General features: G+C 37.6%; 1 protein-coding gene across 1 annotated transcript in view; it reads left to right on the forward strand.

Annotated features, from left to right (window-relative positions):
- The first annotated feature begins 5,872 nt into the window (after positions 1–5,872).
- Positions 5,873–14,580, forward strand: part of LOC122809621 (cytochrome P450 2J6-like) — a 587,708-nt gene continuing 579,000 nt past the window's right edge. The window contains exon 1 of the mRNA XM_044081253.1: positions 5,873–6,232. Within this exon, the coding sequence (XP_043937188.1) occupies positions 6,074–6,232 (159 nt within the window). The 5' untranslated portion in view covers positions 5,873–6,073. The remainder of the gene's footprint in view (positions 6,233–14,580) is intronic.

Here is a 14,580-nt window from a genome sequence, read left to right on the forward strand (position 1 = left end):
ATTTGGTTAAGATTTTGATATCATCCCAGACTTAGTAAATATGGTCAAATTAATTAAACCAAATATAAACCTTTATATAACGTTCTGGATAAGAAAGCAGCTTGCAGAAAAAGTCCAATCAAATAGCCATTTAATAACAAAACTTTGATAGGAAAGTACCCTTTCACTCCTATTTGACTGGGTTTAGTCTGTGAGTTGGATTGTTATCCAGAGGGTTATAGGAATGTTTATATTTATTTTAATTAATTTGATTGTGCTTTCTGCCACTGGTGACCAGAGTTTATAAATGTTCAGGACAGATGATCGAAGGGGATAGTATCAGGTGGCTAATGATCAGCTCTCCTATCCCTGGGCAGGGTTTCAGGAAGGCTGATACCTATACAACCTCTGGTGGACACCAAGAGCCCCACAGGTCATCCGCATAGACCAGAGAGAGAAGGAGACAATGCCTCTGATATAATTTTGATAGGGTCTTTGACCAGCAACCATGAGGCTGATGTCTTCAACCTCCATGTATTCACCTCCCAGATCGATCTCTCCTCCTCAGAACTATAAGTGAGTTACTAGTAAGTTCAACCTTCCAAGGAATCAGGGGCCCACCCAGCAGAGGGTTACATCAGGGGTATGAGGAAGGAGCAATTGAGTGATATAGAAGTTGGGCAGGTGTGGAAGCCAGGAAAACAGTCAAAGGGCTGTGCAGCGAGAGGAACAAATTAGAAAAGGCCCATTACTAGTGGAATTCCTCTAGGATGTCTGACTTCTGCTGCTTCTTCTTGGTGTTAATCACCTTCAAAGTGGATACCAATAGTTGAGTCTGCAGATGACTTCAAAACTGGAGTGATCATCATCCATCCTGAGGACTCCCTGATCCTGCAAGAAGATCTAACATGTATATAACTATAGTGCTCGAACCATAGTCTAATGTTAAATGATAAAAATGGGTACAGGCGCCTAGGCAGCGAGACATTTCTCTGTGGTACATTTTGGCTGGGGACACATGGCTGAAGTGGCATTCAGCTGCAGAAAAATATGGCTGTTTGTAAATTCCCTGTGGGCAAAGAGAAGCACATACTGCCATGCCCACAGCTTTAATAACCAAATGCATGGAGGCAGAAGAAGTAATGATTGTTGTGCTTAGTGTACAGTGCATACTTGTGTGACTAAGTCATGTAGAAGTGTGCTACAGCATGCAGAAAATCCTGCCTGGTTCTGTAGTCACATTTATGCTCCAGTATGCATTTTAGGTAATGTTCCCTAGACACTGTGAAGAGGGTAGTGGTCCACACACATTGATTATAACGGCATTGCCCATTGTGCACTGCATTTTTACTGCCACTGACATATCCTCTGGCCAGTCTGCTGCTTATGCCTGACAGATTGCCTGCTATCTCATGTTCCCTTGGGGACCATGGACATTGTTTTCCCCCTGTGCATTTGGTTGTTGAAGTTGTAGGTATGGCAATACATTCTTCTCTTTGCCCACAGGGAATGTGCAAACAGCCATATTTCTCTGCAGCTGAATGTAATTTCAGCCATTTGTCCCCAGTCAAATGTACCACAGGGAAAATGTCTTGCTGCCTAGGTGCCTGAACCTGATAAAAAATGTAGTATTGTGTATGGCATAAAAGATAACCCCCCCAAAAAAAGCTGGCATGGATATTAGGGACTTTGACAGTTTTTTGGACAATGAACTCTCCTTTGGCTACCATGTATCTACTGTCATTAGAAAAGCATCCTACCTAGATTAGCTGATTGCCAACGATATATTTTCTAGGTCCAATAAAGTTTTCATTCTTCTCTATTCATCTCCTTATTATGACCTTAATAAAATATAATGTGCCCTTCAGCATGGATCTGTCCAAACACATAATCTGAGTTCTATGAGCTACAGGGAACAGTTTAAAGCTCTGCCTTTCTTTCTCTTTTCCATCTGATAGGTACTCCGAGGAGCCTCTCTCTTTTCCATCTGATATGCACCCTGAGGAGCTAAATTCTGCTTACCTACAAGGTCTCAAATGACTCAGTCCTATATGATCTCCTACTTATTTGCAAAACCTGTAACTCTACAAATACATAAATAATAGACATAAACCACCAGTACAATGTAAAAACCTTCTGGCAGAATAGATTCTTCTCTCAAAGAATTTCTCCCCACTGGAACAGAATTCCTCTTTCTAACCCTCTGCAAACACAGCCTAGAGGAGTGGATGAGTAACTGCAAATTGTCTCCAGGTTTTGGCTCTTAGTAACTTAACGAAAGGGATAGGAAGTAATGGGATTTACAGTGACTAGACTACAAATGATCTACCCAATTAACTGCTAGTAATAACATATTAACCTATTACAGGACGGTCACATATTTATTACAAAGTGATGCTCATCAATTGCCAACTTCAAAAATGGTATTTCACCTTCTCCTTTATTACAGTGCTTAACACATAGCGAACTAATAGATGAGTATGATATAAATTTAAAATTCATTACAAATCAAATAAATATAAGCATGTAGTGGCCAAAGAAATAAGAAATCCTGTGGGCTGCAATTTAAAATAAGGTTAAAAAGGTATGTATTTAGGCCACATTTTAAAGCAGGCCACATCTGAAGATTCCCCAAGTTACTATATGCAAATGAGTGGTCACCCGATGCTTCAAGGTGCACTCTAAGAACTGATATCAGCATCATGCTGCCATAGAGTACAGGGTTAGGCATAGACAGTAAGGTACAATCAGCTGCTTTAGAAAAGATAGATCCAGATCACACAGAGCTAAGAACACCAACACGGACAGCATACATTTTGATACAGATGTGGGAAATAGAAACATATGCCTGGGATAATGGCAAGCTAGCTTCTCAAAACTTAATGGACTGCACTCCTGATATCACAGGGGAGATCAGAATATGTCTACAGAGCCATGCATGTTAAAAAAAAAAAGGAATCAGGCAAGTTTGCCAGGGTGCATTCCAGAACTATACTGGGCAGCTAGAACTACATGAAGGTAGCAATTAAAGCATACTTTTACACAAAATACAGCTATCCACTCTAGTTCTGTTTAGGCAGAGTCTCTCTCTCTCTCTCTCTCTCTCTCTCTCTATATATATATATATATATATATATATATATATATATATATATATATATATATATATATATATATGTAGGTCAAAGTTGCTGTCTTTACTCAAATGACCTTATAAATCATTGTTATAGAGTCACTAAGTAATGCTCAGCATAAAGAGATGTTTGTCTTCTCCATTGTATGCAAAAATATTTTCCCTTTCTTCTTGATAGTTGTAAGTATCCCTTGTGGCTAAGCACAAATCTTTTTTTTTTTATTGAGAATGTCGCTGATATGCTACTGGTGCTAAATCAGCATTGAGCAATTATTATGAAAGAAAACACATACTTTTCATAGAGGACCATGTAAATCAAATAAATAATAGAAAACTGGCTGTGAATGTTGACAGCGGCTGGAGAAGTCAAAATATAAATTCAGGCACAGTAACTGTGAAAAACAATCCACCCCCTTGGAATTTTGTCAAAGGTAAAACAGGAAAGGGAAGGAATGCGTCATTTGTAGATTTGAAAACCAAAAACCTAATTTAAATAGATAGATTCTACCCTCTTCCCCAAGCATAATAATCAGTTGATTCAATTGCCTTCAGAATACTCAACTAATAATGGATTAAAGGTGGCCACTGATTAGTATGGAAAGTTTGCAAGGCTAATGCTAGCTTTTCTACTTATATAATACCAACTTGGCCCATATAATTCCAGTGGTAAAATACTCTATATTCTGTACATTTCAGAGCTTTTTTAGTTATTGTAGATGTTTGTCAGACACTGCTAACACCCTTTTATACACACATATGTTGCGTATACGCACATGCATGAGCACATTTGTCTCCATCCACACATGCACACACACATTTATTTTTATACATAGTATTAAAACTGGCCAATCTTCTCTGCTTGCACTTGTGATGAGATTGTCTGCCTACAGTTTGTTTGGTCAGTAGATGTTTACCCAATCTCATGTTAAAGATTGCATCATGTTCTGCAAACTGCCCAGCAATCCTTCACACAACCACCTAGACAGTCAATATGGTTTCTTTCCTCTACAGGATATGCCCAAGAGAGAACCATATTGCCCATTTCATGAAAATGTGGTTCCACTTTCAAAAATAATATTACCAAGTATTATACAATAGTAGCTGTTAGTATGTAAAAACATGTATACTGTTTGGTAAGCCCAACCAGTATGTGCATTGTAAAATCAAGGCTTTGAAGTTTTTTTTGAGGTAAGAAATTGAGAGTAAGTACAGAGGGCAAAGAAAATGCAAGGACAATCAGGAACATTATTCAAAGCTAAAGAAACATACCTGATTTTCCTTACATTTTTGCATTGTCTAACTAGTACCTCTAAACTGTCTGGATTTTACATTTTAAGAGGCAATGGATATCTTCCTTTCTCCATTGTTTGCTTTCCAAACCACTGATATTCCGTGTAAGTGTGGGAATGGAAGTCTCATATGCATGCACACACAGTACATCAACAAAAATGGCAGATTGCAGAAACAAAGTGGAAGAACACCACAGCACCATTATAGAAAGATGTTATTTAAGAAAAGTAAGCTATTTGTTTCTTAAATAATCATTGTATAATAGCAATAATCGACTCGTGGGTGTGGATATATTGAAGATTTACCCATGGTTGCCTTTGGTTAATTACTCAGACTTGAGCCTGATGATTAAACCACACTAGCCATGGATCAGTCTTCAATATACCACATCCACACAGGTATTAGTAAAATAAATTATCTCTACATGTTAAAGTCTGATGTTTTAAAGGCATAAGGTAACTACTTAATGATCTTCTTATTTGCTAATCTTTCATTCATTAAAAATACCTGTAAAATAGCCTACTGGCAGGCAAATGCAAATGTGATGGCTTTATATTAGAAATGCCTCTTGCAGGATGTACAGTAGAAAGTTCCACCCAAACCCTTTCCACCATCCAACAATCGGTGAAAGTAAAGTAATATTCATACTGATGGAGGAATGAATATTCCTTGTTTATTCATAGTTTGCCCTTTTCCTCAAGGTAGTGCAATCTCGGAGTTGGTATATTTAATTTGCTGGGAGCTGTGGGGGGGTGCATGGTAGCTTGCCTCCTGCAAAAAATGAAGGAAAAAAATACTTGCAGTCTTTTCCATGCCACAACATGCCCATTTCACCTGTTGATCACTGCGGCTGCACCCACTTCTGTGCAGACTGGCCTGCAAGGTACTTTTCTAATACAATACCAGTGTGACTGTATCTCAAGCATTGTTTGCATACCCGATTATACTGAAGAGGGCATGTAGCTAGGTAAACCTTATGACTGTTCAGGATAGAAATGATGGTTGAAACAAATGAATAAAAACATAAAAATCTTCAGTCGTTCTACAACTGGTGTCATTTTATTCCACGTACCTCATGCTCATTCCCATTTGTTCAGGGCAGGGCAAACAATAAAATAGAGCAAGGTCACTTCAGTTTTGTTGTTGACTCCCTAACTCACCTATATTCTTGTGTGCCAGAACAGGTTTAACATATAAAATACAGGATCAGTGTGGCTAGTTAGGTCAATAATCCAATAAAGTAAATAAATGAGTAAAAATAAATAAAATGGCCTACATTATTTGAGCTTGACATGAGCCGCTTACCTTTAGCCTGCTTACAATGTAGAAGCAAAAAAGCCCTGCTTATCTTAATTAAAACATGAGAACAAAAAAACAGTATTTCACAATCGTGGGCAGTGGAAAGAAAAATTACTTTGCAGATAGCAACTATGTTACTTATTAACAAATCACAACTCGTTTTGTGCCAAAGTGCATGGTATTAGTCTGTGTTGGAACAAATACTTAATAAAAAATATGCAGATGTGGCTTTGATTAAGTCATTGCACTCCAGAATAAAAGAACACATCTGCTCTTTTAACTTCATGTAAATAACGCAGCACTACAAGCTGTACATTAGACAGTCTTATAAGCTTGCCTTTGTTCTGTTTTTCTCTCAACCTTTTCATAAAAATGATTCACTTCTGGCTTAGTATTACTGCTGCAATGGTTGCATTACTCTTTTGGAAATGGAGTAGACCTGGAAACTTTCCTCCTGGACCCTGGGCTTTGCCTATCATCGGGAACTTCTTGCAAGTGGATTACAGGAACCCTCTGCCAGACCTTGAAAAGGTATTGTTCTGTTTCATCACATAATTATTCAGCATTTATGTGCTCTGATAGAATAAATATGTCCATACATGTGTATTTCACAGCTCTGCCATTTGGTGAAACTCAGTATATGTAATGACTGCTGATATGTTATGAACAAATTAAAGTATATAGAGCAAAACTGACTGATTTGAAACTCATGACATATGGTTTTCTATTATGCTCTTACAATAAAAAATGAAAGGAGCTGTTCATTACATTTATGTACAAGTTTTATTACTAGAAGAAAACAAGACATCGCAGTATATCATTCCTGGCTGCATACTGGAATGACACTGGAGGAAGGACACCTCAGTACACTATCAGTCAGGTTAAAGCCTAATGCCCTTTCTGTAGTAAAGTATAATGATACATACTACTCTGCTCATAGATCAGACATAAAAATAAAATAAATAAATAAATAAAACAGTTTCAGTAACTAAACAAGTTGCACATTCAGTTTGGATGCTGGAAGCTTAAAAGTCTGTGGATTCAATTTCCACACAAGAAAGTTGGATTCAGTTTCCATTTTCTGACAATATACTGAGTATACCATCCTTTGGATAAGATGACAAACCAAGCTCCCCATCTACATCAACTGGTGGTACCATTGGTGAATGCAAATGATTTAGTGGTACCTACTGATAAGAGTAGGGAAGTTACCTGATGCACTGGCCAAACTTTCCCTAGTTTATATGAATGCCACCTTGGATCTCTCCAAAAAGAGACCATTGGCCTAGCAAAAATAACTTGGCCAACAAACAGATAAATAATATCATATTGTCATGCATATTAAGTATGTACAACAGGAAAAACAAGCATTTTTAGTGTAGAATCTAGACTATATATATAATGTCCTGCAGCAAAATAATGGCACATATATGGGGCATTAGAGGTAGCAAAAAACATACAGATAATGGTGGAAAACTTAATATTCATGTGTAGCACTCTGTCCATCTCATGGGTGTATGACTTTCATTATACCTGCTTCCCACTATATTCCCTCCTTAATGATGAAATTAATTTTCTTCCTCTGACAATTAACATAATAATGTATTGTTCACTGAATGAATGTATGCATAGTTTTTGCATGTCACATGGAACATCAGACATGGCTCAAGTAGAAAACAAGACACATGATTAAACTTTTTGAATAGGGAAAGTAATAAAAAGACAGAGGAGAATCAAAGAGTTAGGTAAAGCTGTATTTGATGAATGGAACTTGTGTAACAGTTGTATATCAAACTCCGGAATTTGTGTCAGAGATTGACTGCATGTTAAGTGATTGTCACTATGATCTTCTACAACTGTAGTACCTTCAGAGTTAAAATCATTAAATGTGAATTGAAGCTTGGAATTTTTTATATAAGTCAAGTAATTTTCGTAAGTTTTGAATCAGAACCTTGGACACTACTCTTTTGAGTAAAAAATTGTTTGCTTTTCAGTGTGCTTGTAGAGTGGTGCATCCACAAATGACCACTTGAAGAAATGCAAAATAATCATTTGGAAACTGTAAGGTCATTTCTTGCAGACCTAATTTTACTTGATGACAAAGTATATTTAAACATTTCAGTTTGACATATTTCACTAAATCAAACCCACTTTCTTGGGCCTCTGTAGCCCATAATATCTCACTTTATTTCCCTTTGCAATATTTATAATGAAACTTGCAGGGATTAGGGAGTAATAAACCTAAAGTGATAAACTGATGGATCTTAAGCAGCAGTCATTGCACTCCATGGACTCTGTTCATAGTTAGACTCATTAAAGGAAAACTCCATCTTTTCCTGCAGTTTAACTCAACTCTTAGATTCCTTTTCTCCCTACAATGTGATTCCAGGACTATATAGGTACCTGAAACCTGCTTGTACTTTATAAAACTTTCATTTTCTCACTTTGTTATCAAAGGAGTGAAAGACCACCCACTTTTGTAAGCCTAACTTCTCACATAAGTTGCAGAGGAATTTGTCTACACCTGCATGACAAATACTACAGGCACAAAGGAATTTGTAGTCAGGAGCTCAGGCTGGTGTAAACAAGACAGAGAGCTGTGAAACTATTTTCCATTGTCTTTATTGCAGAGAAGATGAGAACTTGCACTGATTCACCACTGCTTCCATGCAGTCATGCCTGTCATATAAAAACAGAGCAATTAGATCAGTTATCAGTTCAAAGGCACTTGTCACCTCTTTTGACAAATTTACATAAGCAGTATCACAGTATTGAAATGCTAAGCTTTAAACTTTAAATGTCTGTTATTTATACTACTTTACATTTTAAGATGACTTAAATTTAGTATCAAAGATGTCTGTAATATTTAGTGAAAAGTCAGAAAATATTTTGTGTAGTAATTCTTGTAAAGTATCGTCACAATTACCAAAGTGTGGGGGGAGGGGCTGTCAATTCATCTTGGACTACAAAAACAGGCTTTGAACAAATGCCTGCAATTTAGCAACTGTTTTGGTTAGTATACTATAAAACAAGCCATGAGACTCACACAAATGATATCCATTCAATAAATAAAAGAAGCAGCCCTATTACAGACAGTATATAAGATGACACTGACACTAATCCCATTCTATGTTAATGGAATGGGAATATATCACTACTTCCTTATGTCTAGCATGACTCATATAAAACAGACTTAAAAAGGATTATGGGCAAGAGAAACACTTGAAAAAAATAAGATCACATTGATATGTCAAGCCCCATTGACAGCCATTTTGCAGAAAATATTAAAATTCTATAAGAAGCAGTCGGAGTGATTTGTAGATGTTAAAATAACTCAGAAAACAGAGACAGATTGAAAAAAATACATTTTTAGTTCTGAGGCGGATTCTTCCTTTAAAGCAGCACTACATTAACAATGTAAAACAGATAAAGCTGCTAACTATATATGAATGAAAAGAATAGCTATGAATAGTGCAGACTCGCAGATAACTGTGCTTTAGGAGATAAGTGTTGCAAAAATAAAACTCAGTAAGCAAAGCAATACAACACAGTGAAAAGCTTAAGAAGAAAGTCAAATCTGCAATATTGTGTCATGTTGTGTGAACCTTGCAAAAATGTGAAAGAGAAAAAGAGTAGGTAGTGAGGATTGTTGTTTCTATTGGCACTATATCTGCTGAAGTATGTATCAAATAAAAAACCTGCATAGTGGTGGTAAGGAATAGTACAATGGTACACCGGAAAGTGGATATCTTGTTTGTTTCTTAAAATTGTGGAAATGGGAAGTATAGAAAAGAAAGAAGAAAGGTATAGCAGGCAGAGGAATTCACTATATGTTAGCAAAGATTGTAGGAAGGCAGAGTTTGTTTAAAGGACCGATGTATTTAATATCTGCATCTATCTCTCTCTGTACACACACACACACACACACACACACACACACACACACACACACACACGCACATATGTATATATATATATAGAGAGAGAGAGAGAGAGAGAGAGAGAGAGAGAGAGATAGATATAGATAGATATATATAGATATAGATAGATGTGTATATATATATATATATATATATATATATATATATATATATATATATATACATATTGTAAGCTGGAATCAGTATCTTTAAAATTCTCACAGTATTTAGTGAGGTAATTGTAGTAGATAGAGGAATAGAGCACATATTGCTTCCTAGTATTGTATAAAAAGCTGTAGCTAGAAAACTGAAAATCAGGAAATTAGCTCTAGAAGTGAAAGGATCATCATTGGTTACGGCAATGGATCTCATTGCCTGAAGATTCATGATTCCTGGAATCAGATGGCCTATTCAAGGTCTATCTCCCGGATTCACTATCCTTCCATACAAGACTAGCTTAGTCCTGCATGAAAGCGGCTGTTTAAGAGCAGGACAGCAGCGCGCCATGCCTATTAATGAAGGTGCGCTGCCTGAGCTCCTAATATTACACGGATCATGTAAGAGTGCAGGGGACATGTCTGAGAGCAGAGCGCTCAGAATATACATGCCTCTGCAATGAAGAACATCAAACAAGTCATAAAAGAATGAGCGAAACCACTCACAGGTGTATGCATATCCCCAGCAACATCCCCCACATGTACATGGGCAATAGTTAAAACAATAAATATAAAGATTTTTTTTTTTTATGAAACAGATTAAATTCAACCATAGGTGCACGGGTTTGCCCATCGCTTAGCTACAGTCAATGCAGCGAAAATGTCAGAAGAAGATAAAAAGCAAGATATATGCAAATGAAGCAATACAGCAATAGTGTAGTGGTCAGAGCATTCGCCTTACGAACAGTCATTCCTGGTTCAGGTTCCACTGCAGTGCATTCCATTTTCCATGTCAAATCACTTTATGGCCAATACTTTTAATTGCATAACCGACTAAATAACATATATTTGTGAACTTGAGTACTGCATTAAATGCAAATGTGAGGTGTCAGTGTCATAATGTTGCAAAGTCCACAGATAATCAAACGTGCCCATTACAGTATATGTACACAGGAATCAGGGATACAAATAGAAGGTAAAATGTGTAATGAATGATAATGCCATACAGCTTCCAAATCCCCCACCTTCCCAAGAACCATTAGACATTACTGTCTAAATTAGTTTTGTGGTAAGCGGGTGTAAGCACTAGTAAGCAAGAGTAAGCATATTTAAGCAGTAGTAAGTGGGAGTAAACATATTTAAGCAGTAGTAGGTGAGTTTAAGCCATTTGTGTGGGGGAAAGCAATGCGCACACAGGTTAAGCATATTTAACTGGAGATTAGCATTGCTTACCTTCGCGCAAACCTGCACAAACCCGCTTACAATTGCTTAAAAGTGCCTTAATCACTCTGTATGCAACAGCCGCTATTCTGGCCAGAAACTAAATAAACAGCCTTTGCCGGTCTTGAACCTTGCTCACTAAGCTGACAGTAGTTAACCACTAAGCCATCACAGCAGTACATAAGATTGAGGTATCACCAAACAAATCCTCACTATAGGAAAATCAAACTGAACATGTGAAAGGAATCTATATACAGTCTTATGTTGTATAACCTACTATACAACATAAATATGTGAACTGGAGTACTGCAGTATGTCCAGCTGTGAAGTGTCATTGTAATAATGTGTTGAAGTCTCCTAATAAACACAAGGACCCCATACAGTGTATGTACACATGAATCATGGATACCAGACACATATATAACATGTAATGAACAATAAATCAATGCCAAAAAGCAAATATAATGCAAATAAATATTAAGCAACGCTAAGCCCAGCTTAGTAGATGTAAGCAATGTGTAGTCCAGCTAACTAAATTTGCCCATTTCTACACCCCTTTAAACAATGTCAAACTTAAGTAAGCAGGTTTGCCCATAACTTAGCCTTTTCAAAACCATCCAATCATGGCAAAGTGTGGGAAATCGGCCCTATTTAAACCCAACAGGTGGGAATACAGCTTATAACTGGTTGTTGCTTCCCCTTGCAGGCACTATGTCTGGAATGGGAGAGGGTGTGCACTTTTGGGTGCAGCGCTAGGGCATCCAGGTGTCCAGAGTCATGGCAGGACTCCTTGTAAAAGACCATGAGCAGAGACTGCTGCAGGGCCAGTACCAGGGTTCCCAATATAAAGTGGAAGCCTGGGACCATCTCGCCCATGACCTCAGCAGTGCCACTGGCATACATTGAACTGGTGATCAGGTCAGGTATCACTATGCCGACCTGAAGTGGCAAAAGGGGTCTCTCTTGGATCAGTGGATCCAAGAGGCTAGGAGAACAGGGGAAGTCCCAGCTGTGTGTAAGTATCACTCCACTACCTGTTTATTAATTGCCAGCTTATGTATAATTTGGATAGGTATTGCTAAATATTCCTCTTATGTCCTTCACAGTGGCAAGTGAGCAGGCTGCGAGCCAGGAGGCCCATGGATGTCGCTTGAAGCGGTTGCAATGCGAGGCAGGTTAGTAATACTCTTGCATGTACTGTCATAGGAAATAAATCTAAAAGTATTAGTAAGTTAAGTTAATTGCCTGTATAAAATATGTATTGTTTAAGGCCCGTTTAAGGCAAGTACTGCATATACCAGAGAATAGGGCAGGAAGAGTCTCATATAGGTTGTATGTAAATAAAAGCATAATGGCCTGACAAGAAAGGTCTAACTGCTGGACTGCATGTGTTTACTCTGGTATCATATGGTAATGCAGATTTGCAATCACTTAATAGTACTGTTGTATTAAACACTGCTACCCTCACTGTGCAACATAAATAAAATGTGTAGGAATGTCTGTATATGACTGGTGTAATCCCAAGAGATCATATAGTACAACTGGGAGAGACATAGACAGAAAACAGTGAAAAGACAGACAATCAAATCCAAATAGCACACGCAACTGAGACGTGGAATGTTGCATTTTAGCACACCCACACATGGTTCGAATCATGGGAGTGGTAATAGCCTGCATAAAGAATCATACACCACAACTGTACAGATATATCCAGAATGTCCAGTAAATCTGCCCATATCTGCTGCCTGTCACCATGTCCCCCTGGGGAATCAGTGGGATGATCCAGACATTTAGGCACCAAACAAGAAATACAACTGATTGTCACACATCTATAAGAACAAATCTGTCACTCTAGCAACTCCCCAAATTGTTATGAGAGTAATAAGCCAAGTATGTCCCATCTACACCCTCATGTTGTCAAGCTGTGACCACATCATGTTCAGTAACAAAGTGAGATGTATGTGCATAATACTAATGTGGCATCTGGTAGTTTGTGTGGCAACATTCAGGTAGTGCTAAAAAACATTGCTCCAACAGGTTTGTAAGATATGAACACTGTGCCTAGAAATAAAAGATGGATACCTGTACTGGTACTGTTTACTCTGGTATTGTATGGCATTGTGAGTGTTGCAGTTGCTCTGAATAATAAGGTATCACTCATCACTGTCACCTACACTGTGCTACATAATATAACTGTCTAGTAAATCACAAGGTCAGAATGTAAAACCACAGGAGAATTATAGACAGAAATCAGATAAGATATATACAACAATATTTATTTTATTTTATTTTATTTTACATTTGTTGACCAGGCTAGTCTAGCTGGATATATGTCCATTTTCAGTAGAGGCCTGGGGAGATAAGCTCCAACATTTAAAGGAAATGAAAAATAAAAATGGAAATAACATGCAAATAAAATGCAAATAAAATGAAATTACATAAAGAAATACATATGTAATATATGTTTAAAAATATCTATATAGCACACACAACTGTGATGGACAGTGTTTTATTTTGAGCAGACACAGCCATGGTCTGAATCCTGGGAGTGGTAGTAGGCTGCATACAGAATCATACCCCACCACTGTATAGATATGTACAGAATGTCCAGTATATGAGCTCATATCTGCTGCCTGTCACCCTGTCCCCCTGGGAAATCAGTGGGATGATCCCAGACATTTAGGCAGCAAGCAAGAAATACAACTGATTGTCACACATCTATATAAATAAACCTGTCACTTTAGCAACTCCCCAAACTGTTATGAGAGTAATAAGCCAAGTATGTCCCATCTATACCCCCGTGTTGTCAAGCTGTGACCACAGTGTGTAGAGTAACAGAGTGAGATGTATGTGCATAATACTAATGTGGCATCTGGTAGTTTGTGTGGCAACATTCAGGTAGTGCTAACAAACATTGCTCCCACAGGTTTGTAAGATATGAACACTTTGCCTAGAAATAAAAGATTGATACCCTTTACTGGTACTGTTTACTCTGGTATTGTATGGCATTGTGAGTGTTGCAGTTGCTCTGAATAATAAAGTATCACCCATCACTGTCACCCACACTGTGCTACATAATATAACTTTCTAGAAAATCCTGTATAAGAGTGTTGTAAGTCACTAAAGGTGTAAGAGGGCAATAGTCTAAATATGTCACGGTTCACCTGCATGTGGGTAAAACATGCCCATTTGCAAAATGAGATGGACATGTATGTGCATAACATCAACCTGGAATCTGGGAGTATGTGTAGAAACAGTTAGTGTTAACAAACAATTCCTCCACAGGTATACCAGGTAAGAGGTGTATACTGCAGGTAAAACCAGTTTATGTATATAGTTGTCGACAGCCATACCACTGTCCAAAGTAAGGCAATAGTGTAGTGTACTAATACTTGTAAGGTACAGATAACAGCACTGACTAGGAAAGTAATGCGAACTACAGAAATATACTAGTTGTTAATTGACATCCTTCTCTCCCCCCACCATATCTGCAACAATAAACTAAATACCCAACTCAATTGGTTTGTGCTGACTTAAATGCAATGTTGGGACATATGTCCTATTGTTTGATAATTATTTAAAT

The sequence above is a fragment of the Protopterus annectens genome, chromosome 8.part0 (genome assembly GCF_019279795.1).
Source record: "Protopterus annectens isolate FY-2018-M chromosome 8.part0, PAN1.0, whole genome shotgun sequence".
In the NCBI taxonomy this organism is placed as follows: domain Eukaryota; kingdom Metazoa; phylum Chordata; order Ceratodontiformes; family Protopteridae; genus Protopterus; species Protopterus annectens.